General features: G+C 33.7%; 1 protein-coding gene across 2 annotated transcripts in view; it reads right to left on the bottom strand.

Annotated features, from left to right (window-relative positions):
- QSER1 (glutamine and serine rich 1) overlaps nucleotides 1-13,499 on the bottom strand; it is a 46,600-nt gene that overhangs the window by 27,759 nt on the left and 5,342 nt on the right. For both annotated transcript variants that reach the window (XM_015887860.3, XM_007426992.3), the window contains exons 2-3: nucleotides 1,245-1,354; nucleotides 550-711 (exon numbers count right to left, since the gene is read on the bottom strand). In XM_015887860.3, the coding sequence (XP_015743346.1) occupies nucleotides 550-711; nucleotides 1,245-1,354 (272 nt within the window). The remainder of the gene's footprint in view (nucleotides 1-549; nucleotides 712-1,244; nucleotides 1,355-13,499) is intronic.

Raw genomic sequence — 13,499 nt, 5'->3', positions numbered from 1 at the left:
ACCTTGAGACTAGAAGGCATCTGCTCAATGTTGACATTATGATTGAGACCAGTCTTAGTAGCACTAAGTTCCTGGTTCCTGTCTTGACAGTTTCAGCTATTAAAGGTTGCTTTATAGGAGGCAGGAATCTTTCCCATCCCATTGGAAACTACCTTTTTTTGGCTTCACTTTTTATTATGCCAACATGAGTATTCACAAGTAGAATTATGTTCAGAATATTCCCACAGCAGAATACACTGGGAGTTTTGCAATTTCTCCATCTGTTCCCACTGTCACAAGAACAAATTTTCTCCATGATAGCAGTGGACTCTCCCCTCTCTAGAACAGTTCTCCAAGCTTATATAGGCCATATTTCTATGCAGATAATAAGGCCGCAAAGATAGAGATTAAGAAAGATCCCTAATCCAGTGAATTAGAAGTCTACCATGGATAGTAGAAGCTTCCTTTTCAGAGAACAATGGCTCTAGATCTAAGCCAATGTTATACACTTTAATGATTTTTACATAGAGATATGTTGACATGTTTACCAAAATATTAGGAAAATGTCACCTGGTTGCCATGTGGGAGCCCTAAATTGTGGTAAAAGAGTTGTTCCTGAAGAAACAGTCTGAGTATTGCGAGATTCAATTGCAGAGAGAAAATTCATAACTGATGTTTCTTTAGTGTTGCTATTGCTACTGTGTGTAGTATTATCAAAAATTCCAGGAAGACCTGTATGAAAAAGTATATCACATATGAGTTTTACCCTAGATACTAAGACTTATACAAGCATTAATAGGGAGATAAACCTCAACATTTAAATGTCCAACCAAAACGCTCAATCACAACATTCTAGTTGCGTTTTGGGAATGGCCAAAAAACTCTATCACAATGTTTTGGTAGTTTACTTAATTAACCATACAAGTTGCTGAAGGTAATTAAAGAGAGGAAATGGACAATAATATAACAAATTATCTATAGAAACGTTCATTCATGTTGTATTTAGCACACGATTAGCTGAAGAATGAAATGTGGGAGGGAATGGGCAATTTTCACCAATTCTACTCTTCTCTAAGTCCCCATGCTTCCAGAAACCTGAGTTCCAGGAAAGAAAGTGGGATCAGAGAAATTGCTCCCTCTCAAATTTTTAACAGGTATAGAGATGATAAACATATATCTCAGTAATTCTCATGAAATGTATTTTATCATTTGTCAGCTCTAAACTATTTTAAAAGAAAGGCATTCATTTCATAAATTATTATTACCAGAAGGATGGGATGTGGTAGCATACGCAGGAAGCTGCTGAGAAGTTGTATACGTTTGTCTAAGAAGATCCGTTTCAGAGTGTGATGAATGTCCTCCTCCATAGTTTAAACTTCAAAAGGCAATTAAAAAGGAAGAGAACACACATGTAGATGAAAATCTGACAATTAACCAAAACATCCTAGAGAGATTAATATCAGAATTTTAAACTTTAGTGGTTGAGCAGTGACTGATCTGCAAGAGTACAAATTATTGTAACTTAGGATCCTTTTGCATCAATACACTGGTAATGCTGTAATTTAGCTAACACATCTAAAGAAGAGAGGGATTGCCTTTCTGTATTTCAGAGTGATGGCAAGATATTTACTATTTTGCTCCTTACATTGCTTAAATATTCATTGTATGAATATTTATCCGAGTTTTTAATTATGTGTTCAAGTATATATATAAAACAAACTTAAATGTCTTTCAAATTTCTAAAAAGTTATACCATCCATAAGACATCTACCTACCCTTCATTTCAAGTCTCCTTTCGAAACCAGAAATACACTTCTGACTTCACATGGTAGCTTCAAAAAGCATTGCTAGGTCCAAAAAATGTGAATCAAAGGATTCATGACCTTTCTTAACTTTCAAGAAGCAGGAAGGATTTTTCTTGGAAATACCTCACATTTGAAAGGTACTCAAGCTCTAGAGGCAAAATAGAGAGCAAGTCCCAATTGGCCTTTAGATCTCCAAGCAGAAGAGAGGCAGGGAGAAGTTTTTGATCTTTGTAGGTTCTCCAAGTATCTCAGAAGCAGATTCAAACCAACAAATCTCTTTTATGAGTTTGAAGGAGAACACTGTGTCAAGTGCCTTTGATGTTCAATGCTGCTGTGAGATATTCCATGCTTTCTCCAAGGTTTGTCAAGATATACCAAACTTTGCGTGGAAATTTGAACAAAGCAGCATTTATCACAGCAAGTAAAACTGTTAACTCTGCATATGATAAGCCACCTAAATGTGTATCTACAGTATATATAAATTATTTAAACATATATAATGACAGTAATTTATCTTTTTAGGAAAATCACTTTCCATAATAAATCAATCACAAAAAATGAGGTGGAAGTGCACATACAGAAAAGAAACTCCTCTTAGGCTCCTCATATATATGAAAGTACAGCAAGGCAGTTCCCTTTTTATCTTACACTGTATAGAATTAGTTTTGAAAGCACTATCTCAGAAGTAATAGTTACTAGCTGGCTACATGGTTTTCCAAACAGATAGAACACTTGCTTCAAGTCCCAAAAGTGATCTTAGCTCTCTAGACAACTAACAAAATAATATTTAATGGCAAGTATAAAAAAGCAATATTCCAAACAGTATTATTTAGGGACAATTCCAATTAAGAAAAAGCTCTAATTAATTCTTAAAGGTAAATGTTCTTCAAATCTAACTCAACTTCATTTTATATACCTATAATTTCCACATTAAGTATTAAAAAAATTTTTCAGCTACCAATGCACCAGAAGTATGACTGTCATATGAAAGAAAACAGGCCATCATAACATAGGTATTATCCTTTCTATCTGACAGCACTATTAAGCCCCATGGCACAGATATATTCCCTTCATCTTGGGCAATGATTGCAGATCACATATCTAACAAAGACTGCTCATTTCAGTTATGGCAAAATACCAATGCCCCAAATTTTGTTAAATACTACCAACAGGTCTAAATACTAGTGTGCATCTCAATGTCACTTTACTGCAGTTGTTTTATATCAAAAACATATTACATCAAAATTTTCTTTGACAAGTCTTACATATACAGTATATCTGACTAAACCAGGAACTTACAATTTAATACACTAGCACTCCCTATTTCATATTCTGTTTGTGCAAACATATAAACTAAACAAAGTCATTTCTTGAGGCACGAAAATCTAAGTTTACAGATCAGTGTGTCCATATGAGTCAGCATCTGTAAACCCAAGTCTTAATTTAATGTTGGCTTATATAGATTATTTGAACACACAGCTTTTTGTACTCAATAGAAAAAGAAAGTAAAGAACTGAAAAGGAAAGAAGGATAGATACAGGAGGTGGAAAGAGGATTAAATCAACAAGGAACTGTACATAAAAGTAGCTTAAGATATAGTGTCAGAAAGGCTAATGCTCAGAATGAGCTGAGTTTGTTTGATAATGGATGCTAAGAACAACAAACAAGGCTTTGGATGTGCTCAAAACAAAAGGAAGAGAAAAAGAATCAGTATACCAGCTGCTTGGGTACAAAGAAAAGGTAATACTACCCTTATTTTAGCTCAGACTTTTCTGAGAAGATGGCTAAGTATTTCATCTGGCAGTTGTGAAGAGCAAAATGAAGGGACAGGATTGAAGCCCAAGACTGACAGAAATATGTTTAATTACTTTAAATGAATTTAGAACTCCCAGGCCAAATGAATTGCATTCCAGGACTCCCAAGTAATTGAATGTTTATATATTATCTCTGAGAAACCCTGGAAGAGAGCAAACGTCCCTATCTTCGAAAAGGGGAGAAAAGAGTAACAAGGGAACCACAAACCTGTCACTCTGACACTGATATACTGGAAGATTCTAATGCAGAACATTAAATAGTCCAACTATAAATAATGCCATGACTGTCAAAAACAAGTATTATCAGATTAATCTTATTTCATTTTTTAAACAGCAATTTACTTAGCAGTTTGTGGGAATGTTGTAATCATGAAATATGTTGATTTCAGCAAACATTTGACCAATTATCCCATGACAGTCTGATTACCACTGAGTGTTGGTTAGATGACATGTGGTTCAACAGCTGACTTAAAAATTGTACTCAAATCTACTCATCAAATGTTCCTGACCAAACTCAAATAAGGTATCAAGTGGAGTGCCACAACATTCAGCATTCTTCAACTTTGTTATTAGTGACTTGGATAAATGCTTATCAGATGACACAAAACTAGGTAGAACAGCTTATAATATAGAAGACAAAAATAAAATTCAAAAAGATTGTAAAGGATTAAACAAAAAGGGCTAAAAATAACAGAACAAAAACAGAGGCAAATGAAACATTCTTCACTGAAAAAACAAAAATTAAAAGCAGAGAAAGAGAATGGAAGCAAATTCGTTTGGGAGTACTTGGAATAGTAGTTGATCGAATCTGCACATGAATCAGTAGTATGATGTTGCTGCAAAAAGGTTTTTAGCTGCAGCAACAGAAGTATAGTTTTCAAATCATGGGAAGTAGCAGTCCCACTTTATTCTGTACAGATTGTGTTCAATTTATAAATTTATCGGGCTTCTATGCAGCTAATTCTTATAGACTCTAAATGGCTTACAAAAGGCCAAAGACAGGTTCAAAAACATCACACCACTCCCACAAACATCTAATAACTCTTCATGGCTTGGACATGTTGTTTCTACCTGTCCCATCTGTTACGGAATGCCATTTGGCGTGGCCCAGGAGGAGAGCCTTTTTTGCCATGGCACCTACCCTCTGGAATATCATCCTTCTGGAGATCAGATAGGCCCTGACCCTGCTGGCTGTCCATAAATCCTGAAGACTTGGGGCCCCAGTGGCGTGATGGAGCCTATTTCCTGGTTGTGCTGACTGTATGAAGTTTTTCTAAATTTTCTCTCAGCTGCTATGTGTTTTATGTTTTTTGTATGTGGTTTTATTATTTCAATATTGATAGCTGCCCAGAGTCATGTATTTGAAATGGGTGGCCATATAAATCTAATCAATAAATAAGTAATAAATTAATTCCCACATCCTCAAAAGCTTTCCTCAAAAGCCAGTCTTTATGGCCCTTCGGAAGCCCAATAAGGAGGGGGAAGACTGCATATCCCAGGGTAAGCTATTCCATAGAAGGGGGACCATCACTTAGAAGGTTTATACTTGGGCGCCACACTTTTATGAGAATTCAAACAAACTGGAATAGGTTAAAAAAAAAAGCAGTGAAGGTGGCCTGGAACTATGAAGGCAGACTGAATGAAGTGCAAATCTTCCATCTTGAGATAAAAAGACTGAGAAAGAATATGATGATACTTTTCAAATGTGTGAAAATGTGTTACACAGAAGCAAATACCTGACCTCTATCCTCCAACTCCCAACCTGAGTGTGTGGGACACAAAAAAATTGATTTACGTTAACAGGAAGGGAAGATCCCAACTGAAGTAAGAACAATATGACAGTGGTATCATTATTTCAGAGGATATGATCAAGTGGAGGCTAGATAACCGTTTAATGGCAATACTTTAATTTTGATTCCTGTATCGAGCCTAAATGGCCATCTCTAAATTCTGTTTTTATGAAATATAATCTTCAGTTTAGAATCTTGAGAACAGACAGCATAAAACTGTTCATAAATATAAGTAATTAAAATTAATACCATAATCTTCAGTTTAGACTTTACAAGAAACTATCAGTGCAATTCCTCATTTGTTTATTTATATAAGGTAAACAGGAAACAAGATCTGTGTATTAACACACTATTCATATTCTTGGTCTATTTAGCCATATATTTTTGCCTTGTAATGAATTATCTATACTAAATATAGCATACTAGACTTACTTACACCTTTATTATTCTGAACACTTTAATATTTTTCCACTCTTTTTCTGAGCTATTAAATTAAACAGTTAATTATAAAAATATTTTGAGAATCTCTAATTCTAAAAAGCACTGCAAATGTATTTTGCTATGAATTAAGTGACTAAATGGATTACACAAATGCCCAAATAATAGAAATTTGTATTTTCTCTTAATATTGCAATGAGATGGGCATTTGGCCAAAGTTAGTTAGTAGAAGACTGAACATGAATAATGAAGATAATCAATATTGCATTTAAATAGAATCTATGACTTTGGAACATATTTTTCTGAATTAGTAATATCCTTTGTATCTTCATTTCAATCAGCAACAAAACAAAACAAAACAAATCAATATCAGACATTTTCTTAATAAAGATTTACATAACTGTGTCAGGAATTTGCTGGATATAATGATTTATCTGTTTGCAGAAATGAGGCCAGAGGAAAAAATTGCCTCTAGAGGCATGAATCTGCAGAGTGAACTGGCAGAGCATGCCGCACAAAACTTCTGTGTTTTTAATGAGTTAATTTTAATTAACTTGTGCAATACATTCCTAAAGGGCCAAATCATTTAAGCTCAAATACACAATAAATTTGTCTAGGTACCTCTATACACAGTCTACCAGTACAAGCAACTGTATAATAACCATGCCTATTTTGGAAATGCCTAAGTTGTGAAAAATCAAGAAAAATTTGAGAGAGTTATACTAAGGCAAACTACTAGTATGTCAGTCCAATACCTTCTCACAACATACACATATAGATGCTTAAACAACTGGATAAAATTAAAACTAATCTATTACCAGCTGATTATTTTAATCCTCTGTGTTTAGCAAATTAGAACTACTGAAAGCTGATGGCTTTAACATAATCCACACATCTTAAAGTGGCCACAGTTGGGAAACACTGCTATAATTTAACAAGAACAAATTAACTTGTGCCCAGAATGAAAAACATTAAGACAATATTGGCAATTAATAAAGTAAAATTTCAGTAAAAGCATGAAATGTCTCATTCATAATTAGATGTTTCAAATGTATCCTTTTTTAGTTTCAACAGAACCAAAGCAAAATATAAAGAGGGTTGAATCTGGAAAATAACAATCTGAACAATGCTTGATGATAAAGCATTTCACTGCTGACTCTTCTACAAGCTGTTTGTGAAGGTCTAGAGATTGTCTGGAATGCCACTGACTGTGCCACAGGAGTCGGTAGCAAGGTAAAATTAAGTATAACTGTCATACTCATGCACCTATCACTCTCACAAGCCACTTTTTAATCTAACCTGTAATTTGGGGACCTCCACTGGATGACTACTCTTTTTCACAAGTAGTCCTCGCACAGAATGAACTAACTAGACAGGGCTTTGATGTTTAATTTCTTGGGGGAAAAAACACTAATTAATTAAAATAAACTACCCTAACTAAGTTAGCCAAGTCTCTCATTGTTTAAGTCATGCAATAATACTTTCTAAGTTTATCAGCTCTCATAGGGATGAACATTTTTTTATCTACTGAGAGTTTAAGGAAGCAACCCAAAACTTAGTATTCTGTAGAATGGAAAATGCTAAACCAAATGTAATGTATTTAATTCTGGCTTAGTTTGCTGTGTGAACCTTGCCATTATGGTTTGAACTCAACAGATTTCCAAGTAAATATATATAGGATTGTATGTCAGCAATTATAAAACTTTTCCTTCCATTTTTTTTCATAATTATTAATTTGACCAATTAATTGGTAAAAACTATATACAGACTGGCTGTGAGAGCTGGACCATAAAAAAGGCCGAGCGCCGAAGAATTGATGCCTTTGAACTGTGGTGCTGGAGAAGACTCTTGAGAGTCCCCTGGACTGCTAGGAGGTCAAACCAGTCAATCTTAAAGGAAATCAACCCTGATTGCTCATTGGAAGGATCAATAATGAAGCTCAAGCTCAGATATTTTGGTCACCTAATGCGAAGAGAGATCTCTTTGGAGAAGACCCTGATGCTGGGAAAGATTGAAGGCAAAAGGAGAAGAGGACGGCAGAGGATGAGATGGTTAGATAGCATCACTGAAGCAATGAGCATGAAACTGAGCAAACTCAGGGAGGCAGTGAAGGACAGGAAGGCCTGGCGCAATATGGTTCATGGGGTCACGAAGAGTCGGACACGACTTAATGACTAAACAACAACAACAACAACAATATACAGACTAAGAACCACAGTACAGTTTCTTCAACAGCAATCCCTATGACACACATGGTAAGGGGGGGGGAGGTCAAGGAATTCCAAACATACTTAGTAGTATGAGGTTGGATCAACTGTTCAAAATAAGAGGAAAAAAATATCCTCTTAAAAAAATGCAGAATCAATGTTCTGCATTACTCAAAGTAGCTTTTTAGCCGGCCAAATGTCGGGTTTCGCTTAGCAGGAACAGGTACTATTTATGCTGTTCCTGATAAATTCTTATAGACTATAGAACTATAAGAAACTAGGAAGAACTACCTTACCCATAGGACATAGACCACAAAATTCCAGCAAATCCAATCATATCTTTGTCTTCATTCTTTGATGTTAGGCAATTTTCACTTGCAAAGTTCAGATAGCACTGGTGTCTCTATATTGTAGTCATTAATCATCTTTCATATTATCCTACTCCATAGGGTTGAATTAAGACCTGTTTTATATATTGAGAGATTCTGTAGAGATTTGATATACTATACATGCTGATGAACAATACATATTTCTTGTATATTTTTCTCATCACCATTGTTTATGGTCTTATATATAATAGCTTAAAATCCTAACATTTTCTTCTGATACCCCCTAACTTCCCAAGATTTTTTCAATTTTTTAATCTACTTATTTTTTGTTTTTTCCTCAGGAGTTAATCCTTGTTATCGTCACCTGGCTCAGTTAATTCCAGTTAAGCCATATAACCACCAACATTTACTACCATACCTCACCAAAAATACACTTCAGCTATTTGTTCTGCTATCATAGAGGCCATCTATACTAGATATATGTTGGTTCCAAGCTTTCTGATTTTACTTTATTATTTATTAAAGATTCAAGGACCAAGTAAAATCAGGTATAAGTTAATAGCTATGGAAATGTGAACAGTGACTGGGCTCACTTATTGCTTTGAATCTTAACTTATGTGACTATAACATGGCTTACTGTTATTGAATAATTGTGTTTGTACAATGCTAAACATAATCTCAAATTTGGATTATTGTAATGTACTGTTCAGAGAACTCTGTTTTTAGCCGATCAAGAGGGCTGAAGTCAGTGCAAAATACTGCAGATAAATTGCTGAAGGGGGCAACTTATTGTAAATAAATTACAGTGTTCTGAATCAGTTGCACTAGTTACCTATACTTATCAAGTTAAATTAAAAATGAATATCAAGCTCTGCATGACTCAGGTCTTGGAAATCTGAAGGACCATCACATTGCTTACTACCTCCATGGAAATTAGGACAGAATTCTGCACTTTCCAGACAATAATCATGTGTCAACCCAAGCAATGGCATTCTTTTTTTAAAATCATTTTATTGCTTTTTGATTAATAACAGAAAAAGAAAAACAAAACACAAAAATAATAATATACTATGAAGAAGAAAAAAAACATTAAAAAGTGCTATTACAAAAAAGTGACAAAAATACAACAAAGGAAATAAAAACTTAGCAAAATATATCATTGTATCAGTAAACAGTTACAAATCTATATATATTTATCTAATGCAACTACTATTCAGATGCATATATATTTCCAATACATTTACGGGCCTATCATTTTTTTTAACCTACTGCATTTTGTATAAATGAGTCCTATATTTCATTATACTTGTGCATGCAAAGTCTACATCTATAGGTAATCTGCTCACAAGTGGCAAGTGCAATCAGGTCTTCAATCCATTGAATAAATGGGGCTATACATTTCTCTTTCCAATGCAACGGCATTCTTGACATGGCTACCCGGGTTATAGAATTCCCTCCCTGTCCAGTTGGCAACAAGTTTAGTTAACCTCTGGAATCAAGTAAAGGCCTATTTGCTCAGACTTTTGACTGCACTTCTGTCATCATTCCCATGGTCCTGCTTATTTTACAATTTTAACTTTTGTAATTTCAATAAGATTGATTGGTTTTATTGTATGTAATTTTGGAATTAATATTTTTGCAAAAACCAAGCCAAAAATTGTTGTGAATGTAACAAAAAAAAATTGTTATATTTTTGTAATAAATAAACTGTGGTTTAAAAACACAATGGCTAGATTCACACAGTGCACTAAATTAAATCATGATAGCTTACTATGATGTACAGACCCAGCCATACATTTATAGTTAAAATTTAAAAATATGCCGTGTCCACATTCTAACCTAGACAGGATACCTTAATAGAGGTCCCACCCATTCCTCTATCTTGCTGTTGTACTAAAAACACTGGGCATAACTAGACCAAATAAATTCCTTCCCTCCTCATTTAGCTGATGTCAATAGCACCTATTATATCAACTTACTCATCTAGGATCAAATCTGAATTACAATGTTTGAAACTGAAATAACAAAATTAACAAAGAAACAAAAATAAGAAATTTCCGCCTCTTTCTCCCAACTCCCATAATATACAAGATCCCAAAATAAACAGGACTACAACATTAGAAGTGTACTTTAAGGACTAATATTTTAATGCTATTGTACTCTTAAAATATTAATATTAAATTATTTGTTCCTGTGTTATTATTTATATATTTTGAGAATAATAGAGCTGAAAAACAATACAACTTGCATATTTAGGATTGAGAGAATATTGCTTAAGTTAATTGTTTTCATAACAAGATTTGTTACAAGGTTTATGGACATCCAATTAATATAAATATATCACACACACATACACATTTTATAATAATTCAAAATGGGCATTTAGTCTCTAGTGTAACATTCTTATGCACAAACTGAAGTAAAATAGAAAATATTTTAATACTAGAAAGCAAGTACCAACTTGCCTGCTTAAGCCTACTAAAAATCTACAATACTTTTAACAGTAACAAAAAAAGTCATGAATATTGACTTTTCTACAGTCCTGTCTTCCTCCCCATTTTCCTCCCCATTCATAGCAATGTCATCATGCTCAGTAAAGGGTTCTTTAGTAATGTATTTTGTTCTCAGTGAGATTTAGCGATGTATTTTGTTTTACCATTTGATTTAGAAAGATCCATGCATGGATTGCTTTAAAAGGATCTTAAACGGTTCTGATTTTGAAGAATTTTCCATTGGCAAAATAGGTGGCCCTCACTACTGGCAATTCTATTCCCCAATGGTAAATACAGACCAGACCTCATTATCCATGGTAAATGGATATGCATATCCACTTTTTTTGGCATTCAGTTCTATTTAGAGAATAAGTTTTAGAATATTTTTGTGTGTTTTATGCATGCACAAAGTGGTGATAGCTTTACATGCACATACTTTTTAAAAAGATCTTGTTATCTATCGTTTTGTTATTCATGATTGTTAAACTAGAAAGGAACTTTAATGAATAATGAGGGCCATCTCTATATCTAAATAAAAGTTTAATTCTCCTCCTGAGAGTTTTACTTATTTGTAACATGTTTCCATGCAACACTTTGGGTCAAAAAAGCACATGTTAATCAAATTTCTGGACTATCACTAAACAAATGTATAGGTACAATATATATTTAATACCGTATTTAAATTTTACCATGGTACCATTAATGTAAGAACAAGCAACAGTTCAGATTAGACTTTATTAATTTTGGTCAATGAAAGAACAAGCAAGATGCAATATGGAGGTGATTCTGTAGCGCAAAAAATATATTCAGCAAAAATCAAGGAATTTGAAAGTTTGAAAAATTAAACTATATCAATGTGGCTATTTATGGGCGGTATGTTGTCCAATTGAAACACTGGCTAGACTGCTATTCTGCTAATACATGGCTTGTATTAATATTTGTTGAACAAGCCATGGTATAGTTCACATACATACACTAAATCTTAAACCATATTTACAAATCATAATGGCTATTCAATTACTGATAAACTCACAATCCTTATAAATGTACATGGTCTATAGCTTTATGCGATGTATGAATCCAGACACCTGTGGCTTGTTTAACTAATCACAGCTAAGCAAACTGTTGCTTATTAAAATGTGCAAATCCAGTCAAAATGTTATACACATTTAAGTTATAAAAACTGAAGAACAAATGTCTTATACAAAACATGCATTAAATTATAGGTCACGTGTAGAAGTTGTTTATTCTGATGCATAATACATATTTTCTGCTGTATTATAAATACAGATTAGTATACAGTACTTAGAGAGCCAGTTTGGTGTAGTGGTTAAAGCATCAGGCTAGAAACTGGGAGACGGTGAGTTCTAGCCTTGCCTAGGCACAAAGCCAATGGAGTGACCTTGGACTAGTCACTTTCTCTCAGCTCTAGGAAGAAAGCAATGGCAAACCACTTCTGAAAAAGATTTGTCAAGAAAACTGCAGGGACTTGTCCAGGCAGTCTCCAAGAATCAGACATGATTGAACAGATTAATCGCTGTCTCTGTCTCTCTGTCTCTCTCTCTCTTTCTGTCTCTCTCAGGCATCTCTAATTTCTTATTGTATAAATTTGAAGAATTTTTAGAAATTGAAGTAAACAAATACAAAATCCATCCTCTACAGTCTGTACATCAACAAAAAAGTTGTCTTCACTTTTATGTGACACTTTAAAAATCTACTCAAAGTACCAATTTTCATCAACCTCTCGTCATTATGGACGATTGCACATAAACAATGGAAACAACAGTGCCACTAATTCCATATTAGTGTCTTGCAAAGACAGAGAAAAATGTTACTTGTAACGTAAGCTAGTGCCAATACCCAGATTTTACATACCTTTCTTTCTCACATCTACTTTTTCAGCAACTTCAGCCCCATTTAAATTCAGATAGCACCATCCATGCCAGATATATTTATAATTTGATATCACAATATAAAAATAACTCAGAGGTTTTATAGAAATATTGTTGTAAGTAAATGAAGCCACAAAGACTACAGAACCCTAAGTCTAAATACCTAATCAGCCATTAAACATACTGCCCAATTTTAGTATTTTTACAAGATTACTCTTCTTTATAAGATTGTTCTGAGAACAAAATGGAGTAAATTTCATGTGCATTGTTCTGAGTTTCTTGGAGGAAATACAAGATGTAAATATTAGAGAAATCACTTTATCAAATCTCCACATTATGTTTATCTCACCTATTTTTTTCATGTGACTCAATTGCCATTCACAATTCACAAGATGTCATATCCTGTGATCAAGAGTGAACAGTTCAGTTAAACAGTTCAATACAACTAGCTATGTAGCTTTCCCAAATATACAATTAAACACAAAGCAGGCACAATTTTGCAATTTTACTTTTCTCTTTCCTCCATATTTTGTACCAATTAAAAGTGAATGCTGAAATAGAGGAAAATACTTTATTATCCAGCAATATTAATATACTTAATATTAAAAAAGAAAAGGGAAGATTTGTTAACTTATTCAGAAATACTTGTAGTAGAAACTAACTTGGATCATTCTCACAGAAATAAAAAAAATGCATTTCAAATATTTAAAAGATCTTTCAGTAACTTCCAAAAAGATTCAGATTTTTTTAATC

This window comes from Python bivittatus, unplaced genomic scaffold (assembly GCF_059951505.1).
Source record: "Python bivittatus isolate LINGU-HERP-01145 unplaced genomic scaffold, Pbiv_v1 ctg000480_np1212, whole genome shotgun sequence".
NCBI classification, from domain to species: Eukaryota; Metazoa; Chordata; class Lepidosauria; order Squamata; family Pythonidae; genus Python; species Python bivittatus.
Note: the sequence above shows the minus strand (reverse complement) of the source record. Positions and strands in the feature narration are given on the sequence as shown.